The 12,844-nt window shown below is 48.9% G+C and overlaps 1 protein-coding gene across 13 annotated transcripts in view; it reads right to left on the bottom strand.

The window, feature by feature from the left end:
* UBR4 (ubiquitin protein ligase E3 component n-recognin 4) overlaps positions 1-12,844 on the bottom strand; it is a 132,674-nt gene that overhangs the window by 12,948 nt on the left and 106,882 nt on the right. For all 13 annotated transcript variants that reach the window (XM_057305406.1, XM_057305405.1, XM_057305402.1 and 10 more), the window contains 10 exons: positions 12,460-12,657; positions 11,653-11,733; positions 9,169-9,256; positions 8,527-8,654; positions 7,401-7,508; positions 6,749-6,868; positions 5,823-6,013; positions 5,227-5,400; positions 4,755-4,854; positions 811-1,029 (listed from right to left, as the gene is read on the bottom strand). In XM_057305406.1, coding sequence (XP_057161389.1) covers positions 811-1,029; positions 4,755-4,854; positions 5,227-5,400; positions 5,823-6,013; positions 6,749-6,868; positions 7,401-7,508; positions 8,527-8,654; positions 9,169-9,256; positions 11,653-11,733; positions 12,460-12,657 — 1,407 coding nt within the window. The remainder of the gene's footprint in view (positions 1-810; positions 1,030-4,754; positions 4,855-5,226; positions 5,401-5,822; positions 6,014-6,748; positions 6,869-7,400; positions 7,509-8,526; positions 8,655-9,168; positions 9,257-11,652; positions 11,734-12,459; positions 12,658-12,844) is intronic.

Here is a 12,844-nt window from a genome sequence, read left to right on the forward strand (position 1 = left end):
CGGAACCTAGCCTGGGGATGCTCGGGAACAGGGCTGCCCTTCCACAGACACTAGAGTGAGGATGCATGGAAAGGAAACCTCTTTAGGTGGCTTCCAATGAGGGTCAAGACCCAGATTCTCCTGCTACTCTCTTACCACAGGCTGCCACGCACCACCAGAAGAGTCCCCTTTCTTTGTGCCAGCACACCCAGTCTCAGCTGCCAAGGGCTCTTGCATTAGGATTCACTTTACGGTTCCCGTGGAGTTCTAAAGCCACTGACACCAAGCCTACTGCTCTGGAGAAGGCACTCATAAGACTACCGCTTCTTCCAATGTGGGGCAACAAGAGCAGACCATCACGTCCACCAGACGCGGGTTCAAACTCTTGTCCAGCCCTGGTTAATCATGCACCTTGGCCTATTTCCCCTGCTTCTCAGCCTCTACTACTTCAACCAGAAAATGAGCATAGTACTATCACCTGCACAGAATCACCTGAGGGCTTAAATAAAATCCTACAAAGTGCCCAAGCATAGCGCTCACAAGTGGTAAATCCTCCGGGTGGCAAGGATTATCATCCCCATTTTTACTGTTTCCATGAACCTGTTAAGTCATTTAGCCTCGGAGTCCCATCTGTGCGGTGGGACCACAGTCACACCTATGAGGGTTGTCGGGAAGGTCACAGAAGGTAAGGCACCTGGCACACCTAGTTCCCTCCTTCTACTCACCAGCCTTCACCTCCACCATCCCCAACCCAGCTCTGTCCCGAAGCCCAGCTATCTCCTCCTCAACAGCGTAGACAAGAGAGTGGGGACTCCCGGAGAGTGGCTTTACCGTCATGCCCAGGGTGCCCAGAGCCTTCTGCCTCATTGCCATGGCCATGCGCTTCTTTTCAGCACGGGTCTCCCTGCGGGCGGCATCGATCTTCTTGTTTACATCAGGGTGCTCCCTCAGTGCCTCCAGCAGGTTCTCTGCCAGGGTCCCAATGCCCTCATCGCTGGACACCTGCTCCAGTTTATGTAGGTTTGTGATGGAGTCTGTTCCGATCAGAACCTACCAAATAGAGACCAGAGAGATACATGCTTCAGGTCAGGTGAACAAGCATTCTATCCAGGACCTTGTAGGTTTAGAAAACTCAAAAGACTGTCCTCAATCTCATGTCATCTGTTCAGTTTCAATCAGATCCTCTGAATGTGTGCTTCAAAAGTTTCAACAAATGGAGGGTTTGGCTCTGCCACTGACCTTTGACCAGTCACTCTGCTCTTTGGCTCCAGTGCCCCATCTATAAAATGGGGATAATGTCAGGGTTGTGGTGAGGATTAAAAATTAGCCACAAATAATTAGATGTAAAACACCCAGCACAGTGAAAGAGAAAGGGGCTCGGGTAAGATTCCCTAGAGCAGCCGTACCCGATGAGGCCTAAGTGGTGGGCTCAGTGACCACACAGAGCAGCACAGACCCTGACATTCATAGGGACTATGCTAAGTTCTTCCTCCAGGAGCCCTGTCTCCACCAAACCCAGGAACACAGGATTTTCTCAACCTAGGGATATTAGAGATACGACAACAAGTGGGAGTGGGAATCAAAAAGACACTTCTTAAAATACAGATATCACCCGGGACACCTGGGTAGCTCAACTGGTTAAGTGTTGGCCTTCGGCTCAGGTCATGATCCCAGGGTCCTGGGATCGAGTCCCGCATTGGGCTCCTTGCTCAGCAGGGAGTCTGCTTCTCCCTCTCCCTGGGCCGCTCCCCCTGCTTGTGCTCTCTCTGACAAAATAAATAAAATCTTAAAAAAAAAAAAAAAACAGATATCACCCAGAAACCCCTGTGCTTGAGAAGGCTGGTAGTCACTGCATGACAGCGCCACATGGGTGGGAGAACAGAACACAGAAGGCAGGGCAGGTCCGACCAAGCTCTCCAGGTGAGTGGAGAAGGAGCGCAGTACCACCAAAATCCCCCCGCCCCAAGCACAAGTTTATTAAAGCTGATTACTACGGTACGGATTTGACAATAAATGGCAAACAAGAGAACCAACTTGCAATGTGAAAGCTCAGCACTCAACTAAGATCACTCACTGGCTCATAAACCTGCCCTCATAGCAGGTACGCTTCCAACCTGCACCTCAGCAAAACCACAGGTCATCTCCCGTATCCTGCTCCTAAATGCCGAGCCCCCGGTGCAACTGTCCACGGAACTACTGCACAGGTACCCCGACCTCCACACGCTGGGCGGTAGCTGCATGCGTGTGCATGCACACATCGGCAGGAGCTGTGCTTTGGGTGCCAGGGGGACAAAGACCCGCCCTCCTGAAGCTTGCACTCTCACTGGGTGAGCAGATGCGTGTCCGCAGTCTCCTGACTTGCTTCAAACTTCGTAGGTTCTCAAGGGCACCACCACTCCCCGGTCACCCACCCCAGAACTCAGCAGAGTTCTTGACTCTTCCAGCTTCTTTAACCCCCCTCCGTGCCACCAATCTCTAAATGCCATTCATTCTGCCTCCCAGACTGCTGCTGAACCCACCCACTGTCCACCTCACACGCTAGCTCAGCTGCCTTCACCTCTTACCTAGGTTATGATAAAAGGCAACCAACCGTCTCTCCTATCTGTCATCTCCCCTCCTTCTAGTTCATGGCCCAGGTCACAGCCCTCGGGAGAAAATGCATACTCCTCTCCTTGGAGAATGTGCCCTGGACCCATGCTGCATCGGGGTCAGCTCTCGCCACACCTCCCCCACCCCCCTGCCAACCCCCAAGTGCTTCCAACACCTTTGGCTCCTGAGCCTTAGCAGGTGCCATACTTTCTTCTAAAGTATCCTCCTTCCTTTGTCCCCTTTCACACTGCACTTATCACCGGGTACATGGCGTTATCTTCTGCCAGTGAGCTCCCACAGGAGGCACAGGCTGTGACCACCTTGGTTGCCAATGTTGCCTCAGCCTAGCACAGCACAGGTCCACAACAAGCACTAAACAAAAATGTGTTGCTAGGAAGTGAATGGTCACAAGTGTGAATGCCGAGTTCCTCACTAAATGAAGCCTTAGTCTCAAGAAAGTAATTTGACCCAGTAACTACAAAGAAGCCTGGGAATCAGCTGACCCGAGCTCGGTCACATCACAGCCCCACTCCTGGATTCACCCGCATGTAAAACAGGTGTTACAAGAACACAGAAACTAATATATGTGAAGACTCCCATGTAAGAAAAATTATCTCCACAGAGGTGTGCTAATTATGACTATCCCCACTGAACTGAACAAAAGTGTAAAACAACAGAGACTGGGTGAGACACAAGAATCCTACAGCCAAGCTACCCTACCCTACTTTTGGAATGAGCTACCAGAACCGATCACCAAATGAGAACGTGGGATTACATTCAATGCAGAACACCACAGGCAGAAAAAAACCAGCCCCGAGGACTCTCAAAACTCAACATTAAAAAAAATCCAATTAGAAAACTGGCAAAAGATATGCATAGGCAGGTCACTGAAGAAGACACGCAGAACAAGCACACGGAAAGATGTACAGCACCATTAGGGAAATACAAATTAAAATTACACTGAGACACCACCATTCACCTATCGTGGCTAGGTGCCACCAGAAGCCGGTGAGGATGTAGGGGCAGCAGCTCACTCACGCACTGGCAGCGACTCACTCTAGAAACCAGCTTGGCAGTTTCTAATAAAACTAAACCCGCCACTACTGTACAACCCAGCAACTCCATGCCTGGGCATTTATCCCGGAGAAGTGAAGATTTCTGCACGTACACAAAACAACGGCATATGAATGTTTATGGCAGTTTCATTTGTAATATCCAAAAACTGGAAACAATCTAGGTGTTCCTTAACGGGTGAAAGCCGAGGCAGCCTGTGGAACCCACACCACGGAACACTACTGAGCAATAAAAAGGAAAATACTATCGATACGCATCACCGGGATGAATCCAGAGAAAACGATGCTGAGGGAAAAAAGCCAACCCCAAAAGGCTACGAGCTGTCTGGTGCCATACAGACCATTTCTGAAGTGACAAGATTATAGCCACGGAGAGCAGACCGGGAGTTGCCAGGAGTTCACGGCAGGGTGGATGAGGGTATAAAAGGGAACAAGGGGGATCTCTGTGACGACAAACTCGTGAGTCCGGACTACATCAGGGTCAATATCCCGACTATATACTGGATATGGTTTTGTACTATGTTACCATCGAGAAATGGGTACATGGGATTTCTCCCTAAACTGCAGGTAAACCTACAATTATCTCAAAATGAAAAGTTTAATTTAGAAAAACTCCAGCCTGGCCACCTGTCTGAGCCAGTCAGGGTTTGTGAGGGGGTCCCAGATAGTCCAGCTCAGTGGAGACAGATCAGGGATAAGCGGCAGAATGAAATGGTGGGTCTCTCTGAGAACAAAGTTTCCAGCTGCCTGAAGCAGAGCAGAAAATGGTGGTGATGGTACTATATATGTCCCAAATGACTCCAATGACTACAACCAGAAATCAAAATTGTCTTACACTCTGGCCAGCTATACCTGCTCAGCTGACACATATAACAATGAGTCGACGGAGGAAGTCACAAGTACAGCTTACTCTTCTCCACACAGAGCTGAACCAGATGACCTGAGAGTCCTCTCTACTCTAGGGGTCTTACATGCTAGGGGCAGTCACATCCTGAGGCTAACTGAGGTGGTTCTCTTTATTCAGCCACGGCAGATGAGACGGGAGTGTGTGGTTCCTTCACCAGAATCCTGCCTCCAGAGTAAGGTCCATAGGCATGCTGGCTACTCACTCACCTGGGTGGCAGGGTGCTGGACAGCCAGCCCCCGAAGAAGCCTCAAGATAAATGGCAGGGCTGGGCGAGATAAGAACTTTTTCCAGATGTCAGCATCCAGACTGCAAAGGAAAAGCAGCTGATTAGCAGGCCGGAGGAGCAAAGCCTATCTAGAAACCAGCTGTTGATTCTATTCTGGCTTGCTGAAACGTGACCCTTCAAGGGGACCATCAAGAATCACAAAGCATCACCTAGCTCAGCTGGCAGCTGGAGACAAGTGAGTACTCTGAACAGAAACCAACAAGCTGCCACCTGTTCCCGGCCCCAGAGGGCTCTGCGGTGGCTGAGTGGTCACCGTGATAGTTTCCGGAAGGGCAGAGAGACCCTAAGGAGGGCCAAAGGGGACTACGTGAAGCTTTAGGCCACAGCGATGAAGGAGAAAAGGAACCAGAAGAGGGAAGGAAAGCAGCCCCCCTGACAGAGCTGTTTCTTACTTCTTGGCGCTGGGAATATGCTTTTTCATATAGTCCAGCGCACTCTGGGTGATTCCCTTCTGGAGAATCAGATCCTTTAGCTGATGCCCATTGCTGCTGTTCTTGATGCCAGCTGCGATCTTACAGAAGCAGTCCAGGAAGACTTTATCGTCGCCACTGTGGTCTTCATCATACCTGGAGTACAGAGCAGAGCCCCAGGGTGTGAAGGAGATGACAAACGTGCATCATGTTGTTCTCTTAACGATCTTCAACAGTCTACAGGATCAAGTCTAGACTTCTTGGCATGACACAAGGAGCCTGCTGATCTTTTCCTGCCACTCCTCCTTACCTGCTACGTCCCCCAGACTCCCAACGTTCTCTCACACATGACTCTCTTCATCTTGTCATGCCTCTGTCCCATCTCCCCAGCCCCTTCACCCCCTCTGCCAACCCAATGTAACACAACATACTGACTCCCCACTTACAATGAACCCCTTAAAGGCCAGACAGGCATGTGAAAATCTAACAGAAATTGTGATTCTTCTAAGTCTCACAGAACTAGCTCAGGATATACTGGTGAGGACCCTCACGTAGCCACCTGAAACCCAAGCACATACTTGTCAAAGCTACAGTATGGCTTGAACCGCTCCACCAAGATCTGCATTTTCTCCAGCTCGCCAAAGGAAAGGTAGGGAATGATGCGAAGCAGACCCTGGAGCACGCTAGGGTTGGAGCGAACGAAGGTGCTGTTGATCTGATCCAAGAGCATCACGAGCTGATCTTTATCACCCGTCAGGAGGAGGTTGCCCTGCAGCAGAAAGAGGACAGAAGGCTCAGTAATGGGGTAGGGACTTTGGTCAGCCGGTATCTAAACCCCAGATGTCACCCACCTCCATCAGAAGCAGCCCTAGAAAAACTGTCTCAGCACTTCCTGCAGAATAACGAACAGTGTGAGTTCCACTTGCTACTAGTTTCTAAGTCTCTGTGTGGCTCTGGTTCATAGTCTCAGGTCAGGCAGTCAAAAATGTTTACACAATCTCCCATCCCCCATGGGAATGCAGGCTGCCCGATACTTACTTGGTCACACCTGAGTACCAACAGGGACAGGAGAAGGCAAGAATGCAATCGGTGGAGAGAAACTGAACCGGGGAGTTGGAAACCCACGTTCTCGGGCTGATTCTGCAGTAGCCAACTACGGAACACTGAACAGCTCCCTTTACTTCTCTGGGCTTGGAGTTCCCTCAAGTGGACAATGAGGGGCTGGGCTAAGGCCCTGTCTATCAATTGGAACATGCCAGCATTCTATTAGTGAGCAGCTTGTGAGTGAAAGAATATCCTTAGCGGCTTTGTTTTCTCCAAATCCACAGACTTCAGGCTTCAATGCCATTGTGTCACCATTAGCTGAGCTCTGTCATTTCTATGACCAGAGCACATGCGTTCAATCATTCTTGGTGGACACAGCTGGACACATAAACAAGCCTGCTGCTGGCAACGAGATACAGTATGTACTCCCCGTGTCTGCAGAGAGACTGGCCCCACGCACCTTGTCCTCGTTCAGGGGCTCAGCGTTGGATTCATCCAGAATGATCTCCATGATGCTAAGCACCTGTTCAGCCACAGCAGCACCACCACTGTCCTTGCTTTCTTGCTCAGCTACCAGGGCCTGTAGGAGGAGACCCAGTTACTGTGGGAATAAAACTACAACCACTCATTGCTGATGGGATCTGTTCCTCACCAATGTCCTTCATGGCCTTCCTGCCAGAGACACGTACGTGTGTGTGTGTGTGTGTGTGTGTGTGTGTGTGTTGAGAGAGAGAGAGAAGTGTGTAGACTTTTGCAGACAATGAAATCGTGATGTTCCAGATCTCTATCTTGGTTGCCCTGAGGACACTGGCATTACTTCTCCAACGCTGTGCAGTCTGGACTGTTTCACAGACTAACTTCCTCTTATCTCTGATCTGAATTCAGGAAAGGGACCGGGAAAGCTCTTGCATGTCCTGGCAGCAGCACAAAGGTGAGCCAGCAGGAAAAGAGACAATTTAAATGATCCATGCCTTGAGGCCAGTCAGTCAGAGAGAGATAAAAGGTTTTAAAAGGGCCATAAACCCATTTCATCTGAGCCCAGAGGTGACATGCCCCTCCCCACCCCAGGACTTCTGAGGTTCACTCTTTTGTCTGCGGCCCATATTCCTTACCAGGTTTAGGGTCCCCAGCATGACATTCAAGGTGTTCATTTCCAGCTTCACCAGCTGCTGTCGGTTGACTTTCACCTTCACGCAGTAACTGAACAACTTCAGGAGCACCTGCCAAGAAAAGTCAGTCAAAATCCAAGAGGCCATCAGACAGTATAAAACGCAGGGATAAGCAAGAAAGAAATGTCTGAGAGGGCTCATGTACAATCAGTAGGTACTCCTCCTGAAGCGCAGGGAACAGTAAGGAAAAGTGTTTCTTGAAGAGACATGGTAAGGTGGGGAGGATCTCTGGCCAGACCGGCATTTTAAATAGCAATGTTCTCGGGCAACAGCCCACGTGGGCTTGGCATCTCTCGACCATCTCTAAAAGTACGGCAATGGCACCAATTCCTAGTGGAACGGGTGACACTCTTTTGTCTCAGGGAAATTCCAGTACTAACTCAGACTCGAACAGTAAACAGAAAGATCCCAAAATTCATGGCCTGTGGGAGCTCAGAACCATGTAAGTTAGTTAGTTAGTTAGTTTTCAAGTAACACTTTTCCTTTATTGATATATGGGGTTTTTTTTTACATTTTTCAGATTTTAATTCTTTTAATGCTTTTTCTTTTAAATTCTTCACATAGTTCATTTAAAACATGGTTACAATAATACACGTTCTCACATCCTCTGGAGCTAAAAATAAGAGTAATACTTATAGTGCCTTGGGGATCCTCTACTCCTTAGGAGACAGATGGATGAAAACCCAAACAAGATCCTACCAAAAAAATGAAAGACCTACCTAGAAAATCAATTTAAAAAGCAACAGTAATAATAATGGACTCGAGTAAGTTTTGCAGGGAAAGACGGGCAGGCACTGGCTCCACAGGCGACTGAAGAGATGTGGCCGACAGTTGCCAGTGCACTGGCTCTAGTGGGGAGAGGAGGGCCAAGAAGTGGCGGGGTGGGGGGGTGCGAGGCGTTGACACACTGGACACCCTAGGGGACAGAGGGCTCAGGGAGGCTGCCAGGCCCTAGGCTGTGGCACTATGCCGCCCTCAAGGGTTCCATCGCACAGTGGCCACAAGCTTCTCTCCACAGGGGCCGCTCTCAAAGCAGAGGACTGATCCCACCTTGTTGCCCCCAACTCACGGTGAGAAGGTGGCGTCCCTGCTTGAAATCTTTGATCCCAGCCAGTCTGTTGAGCATGCACTCCAGGCCCCCACACTGCGCCATCACACCAGCCATCTTATACACTTCCTCTTCGTCTTCTTCTTCATCTGAGGGAGGAGGGAAGCCAAACAGAAATGGAAGGGAAGGGAAGGATGGAAAGAAAACAGATAATCCTCTTCCAGGCTGACAGCTAGTTCCCTCTTTTGTATCTCCAAGAAAAGCACAGCAATAGAAGGGAATCAATACTGGATACTGAACTATGAGACTGAAGCCAATTACAATTATTTACTCGAATATGTGAAAATACAAGCCCCACAACCACTACCACCAAAAAAACCCCAAATAAACAAACAAAAAAACTCAAATAAACCTAAGCTAAAAATAAATCTGAACTCAAGCTTGTTGCTAATGGCACTTTATTCCCCAAGTCTGTTGTTGTTGTTTTACTCCCAAGGGGTCTGAATCAGGCCATAGATGCCTCCACTTTTCCTCAGCTGGAGAAGTCATCTCCCGTCAATTCCGATCAGAGCTCCAGGAGAGTGTGTGTCCAGAATACTCCTACATCCCAGGACATGAACCACTCACTCCCAACGCGCAGCAGTGTCTGTGGGAAGGGCCTACCTGTGGTGGAATCCAGGGACTCGATAAACTCCTCGGTGGCGTCGCCCAACAGCCCGCGCATGCGGTAAACAATCCTCATGGGCTCTCCCTGAGCAGAGGCAGGTGGACAAAGGTGCTTGTAAACAGGCCCAGGAAATGCAAAGGACTCAACACCTGGCCTCATTCTTCTATTTCTCTCAAGATCTTAACCACAACATCTAGAGTCCAAGTGTGCTGCAACTCACATAGGGGAAAGGAAGCTAACCTTATGTAGTGTCTCCTACATTACAGGCCAGGAGTTGTGTGAAGCATTTTATAAACACAATCTCCTTTAGCTTCATTGAAAGTGTACGTTAACAACGATGATCACTACTATGTACTGAGTGTTTCACTCTGTGCTAAGTTCTATGCTAACAGAGCACTTCACATCATCCTCTTACAGCAGGTTAAGCAGCTTTTCAGAGTTATCCAGTGATAAGCACTGGACAATTCCAAGCCTGTGCCTCCTTCAGGAGCACAAATTCTAACCAATGGGGACTACTTCCCAAAGAATCAGGACAAGCAAGATCAATCGGATCAAAGAGCTTTAAGACTCAGGAATCAAAAGCAAGAGCATAATCCAATCCTGAGGTCTTCGTATAACCATATAACGAGTTCTTCCAAAGTTACTGAAGTTAAAACCTCTAACTTGATGGAATGATTAGAAAGAAGTCTTTTGTAAACTTTACTAGATCGGAGGATTGTGACAGGTCATCATTATACACCAGGTACTAAGTTAGACACTCTCCCATCTACATTATCCTCACTTTGGAGGTAAGAAGCAGGGGTCTGAAGTCACCCTGTATGAAATGAAGTTGAAGAGCAGGTACCACATTAATTCAAGATGCCTGCCTCTAAGCCCATGCTTAGCTTCAGGAGAGGAAACACTCGTGGGAGAGAACCTGTCAGAAAGGCCACTTGCAGAAGTATTCCCAGCTATGGGAACCCAATGGGACTTAGAGACAGAACAGCCAGAGAACAAGGGCAGAAACAGAGACACAAAGAACAGAATGCGCTTGGGGCGCGTAATCCGACTCTTCATTTCGACTCAGGTCATGATCTCAGGGTCGTGAGATCAAGCCCCGTGTCAGGCTCCGTGCTCTCCATGGAGTATGGCTGAGATTCTGTCTCCCTCTGCCCCTCCCCCACTCACCCACTTGCTCTCCCTTGCTCTCTCTCTCTCTCAAATAAATAAATAAAATCTTAAAAAACAAGTAGAAAACACAACAGGCTCTACTCAGCAGCTAAGGAGACAGGCTGTTTATCAGGGAAACAGAAGGGTAGAGTAAAAAGGCAAGTCAATGAAGGCCCTGATAAAAAGGTACCATAATCTCTGGACTTTGCCAGAAGAACCCCTAGGTGGACCGAGTGCTAATGTGAAAGGCAGTGACCATCCACTTCTACCTTGCCTCGTGGTTCCAAAGGGGAGCAGCCTATGGATGCTCTTTGGGCTCCATACCACCATTTCTAAGGGTAGCCATATAAGCTCTTTGTTTTCTGTACCGGGGATCAAATCTGTACCATTCTGTTTTGATGTCAAGTGCCAAGGACAAGATCACTGGATGGGGCAATCTTCTGTGTGGACTTCTGCCACTGACAGTACCCACTGACCAGGAGTCCCAGCATAGCAGGAGAACAGAAAGGAGACAAGCAAAAATATGTGACAGACTGAAGGCCAAAACATACTAGTAGACACTACCAATGCAGTGTCTTAAACTCTCCAGAATTATGTGGGACTCAATACAGAAAGTTGACTGTGCTTCAATGGCACACTGGCTTGCCATACTTCAGTTACTTGTTTGACTCACTGACTAAAAATTCCCCCTAACAAAGGGATGGGAAGAAAAGGGAAGGAAGGAAAGAAATGGAGGAAGAGGAAAGGGAGGAAGGGGAAAGGAAGGAACGGGGGGGGGGCAGGGAAAGAGGAGGGAGAGGAGAAGCAGAATACCTGAGACCCTTAGGAGAGGTCAAATAGTATTGAGGGGGCCAAACGACCAGAGTGCCATGTTTCCTTCACTTCCCTTTCCCCTCAAGAACTGCCTGTTTGCATCTCAATTCCCCAGCTAATAACACAGGGACCATGCTCGCTCCTTGATGCCGCTACTGGAAAATGTTCCAAGTGAGCAGGCCCCTCAAAGCAGAGAGTTCATCTCGGTCCAGAGGTGCCCGTGTATAAAGGGTACAAGACAGCAAGAACCCCCCATCACACACTTCCTCCGACACTACCCAGCCCGGCTGCACACAGCCAGAGCACTCATTCTCCCTTGAAGCTCTTCTACCTCTGGTCAGATGCCTCAAAAGGAGGACAAGACAACTGGTTTTCTCCACGACCACGAACAGGGAAGGCCGGCTGCAGAAGCGCGGTTACCAGCTCGGTGGTGATGATGAACAACGGCTCCCTCCGGTTCAAGTATGCTAAGTCAGAAAAGTAAAACCCCACCTCCAAGCAAGAAAACAAGCACATACCTCATTCGTGGTACACCAGACCTTCTTGTAAACCTCGGCCACGGGAAGGTCCAAACTAATGATTTTATTGTTCACTAGAAGCTGAACAGCAGAGGAGATGAGGCTGTTATTCCAAATAATTATAAGACAAGTACATTTCAAGATCAAAGGGCCCTTCATGGCAGTGGTTCGTAACTCAACATTTTTGTGTTCTGGACCCATCAACTTCCCGACTCTAAAAACTGCACGTGTGTGCACAACACGCAGAATCTGGGACACAATTTCAGAAGCTACAAACACACCTTAACCCAAACCGCGACTCCAGGTTAGAAACCGCTGCTGAGGACCACCTCCTACCCAAAGTCCCTCTCAGGCTCTGCCAGAAAACCATTTTCTCCATTTGCCCCAACATGCTTTCCACCCCTAGATGACAAGGCCAGACCCTGGAGGTCATCTGCTACAAGGTACCAGATACAGGGCCAGAAATCTGCACAAGGGCCGCTGTGCCAGTTTTAGGAAGCTCAATTAACTTGGAATCCCTGGGGAGTCTCTGTCGGAGCAACAAGAACAATAAACTCCTACTCCGAGGCAAGCAATAGCCACTAACCATTTGCTTACTGCATGCCAAGCATTGGGCAGAGCCCTTACAAGTAATTAACCTTAACATCAGGTAAGATACATAGGTGGGGAGCCACTGGCCCCGTTTATAGAGGAGGAAGCTGAAGCAAGCTACCTGCCCAAGGTTAACCAGCTACTAAGTAGGGAGAAGCCTGGATGTGACCCCAGTCCCAGTTCTTAACCATGGCGGAAACATCCTATGCTTGTTACCTCCATCCCGCTGTCGTCCTCCAGGAGAGCCACCAAGTCACAGTCCTGGCAAATCTTGTTCTTTATATCCCTCATAAGTGGCCCAATGCCTGGCTCATTGCTGCTATATGGGTTTCCGGGCATCCTGCCCTGTAAGAAGTCTTCTTGTTGGGGGTCCTTCTCCAGGGTCACAAAAAATTCAGTGACTTCATTCTCCTCCTAAAGGACAGAGAGAAGGATGCATCGGCAGGAATGGCATAAAAACATCATAGAGGGATGGCAGAGGCCTTTCAGATTTAGACCATCTTCCTTTGTTCCATGGACACTAAGGGAAACACAAACTCATCCAGCTCCTTACACATTTTAAGATATAAACGATAGGAAACTAAGAGCTGATTCCAAATAC

The sequence above is a fragment of the Ursus arctos genome, unplaced genomic scaffold (genome assembly GCF_023065955.2).
Source record: "Ursus arctos isolate Adak ecotype North America unplaced genomic scaffold, UrsArc2.0 scaffold_32, whole genome shotgun sequence".
Classification (NCBI taxonomy): domain Eukaryota; kingdom Metazoa; phylum Chordata; class Mammalia; order Carnivora; family Ursidae; genus Ursus; species Ursus arctos.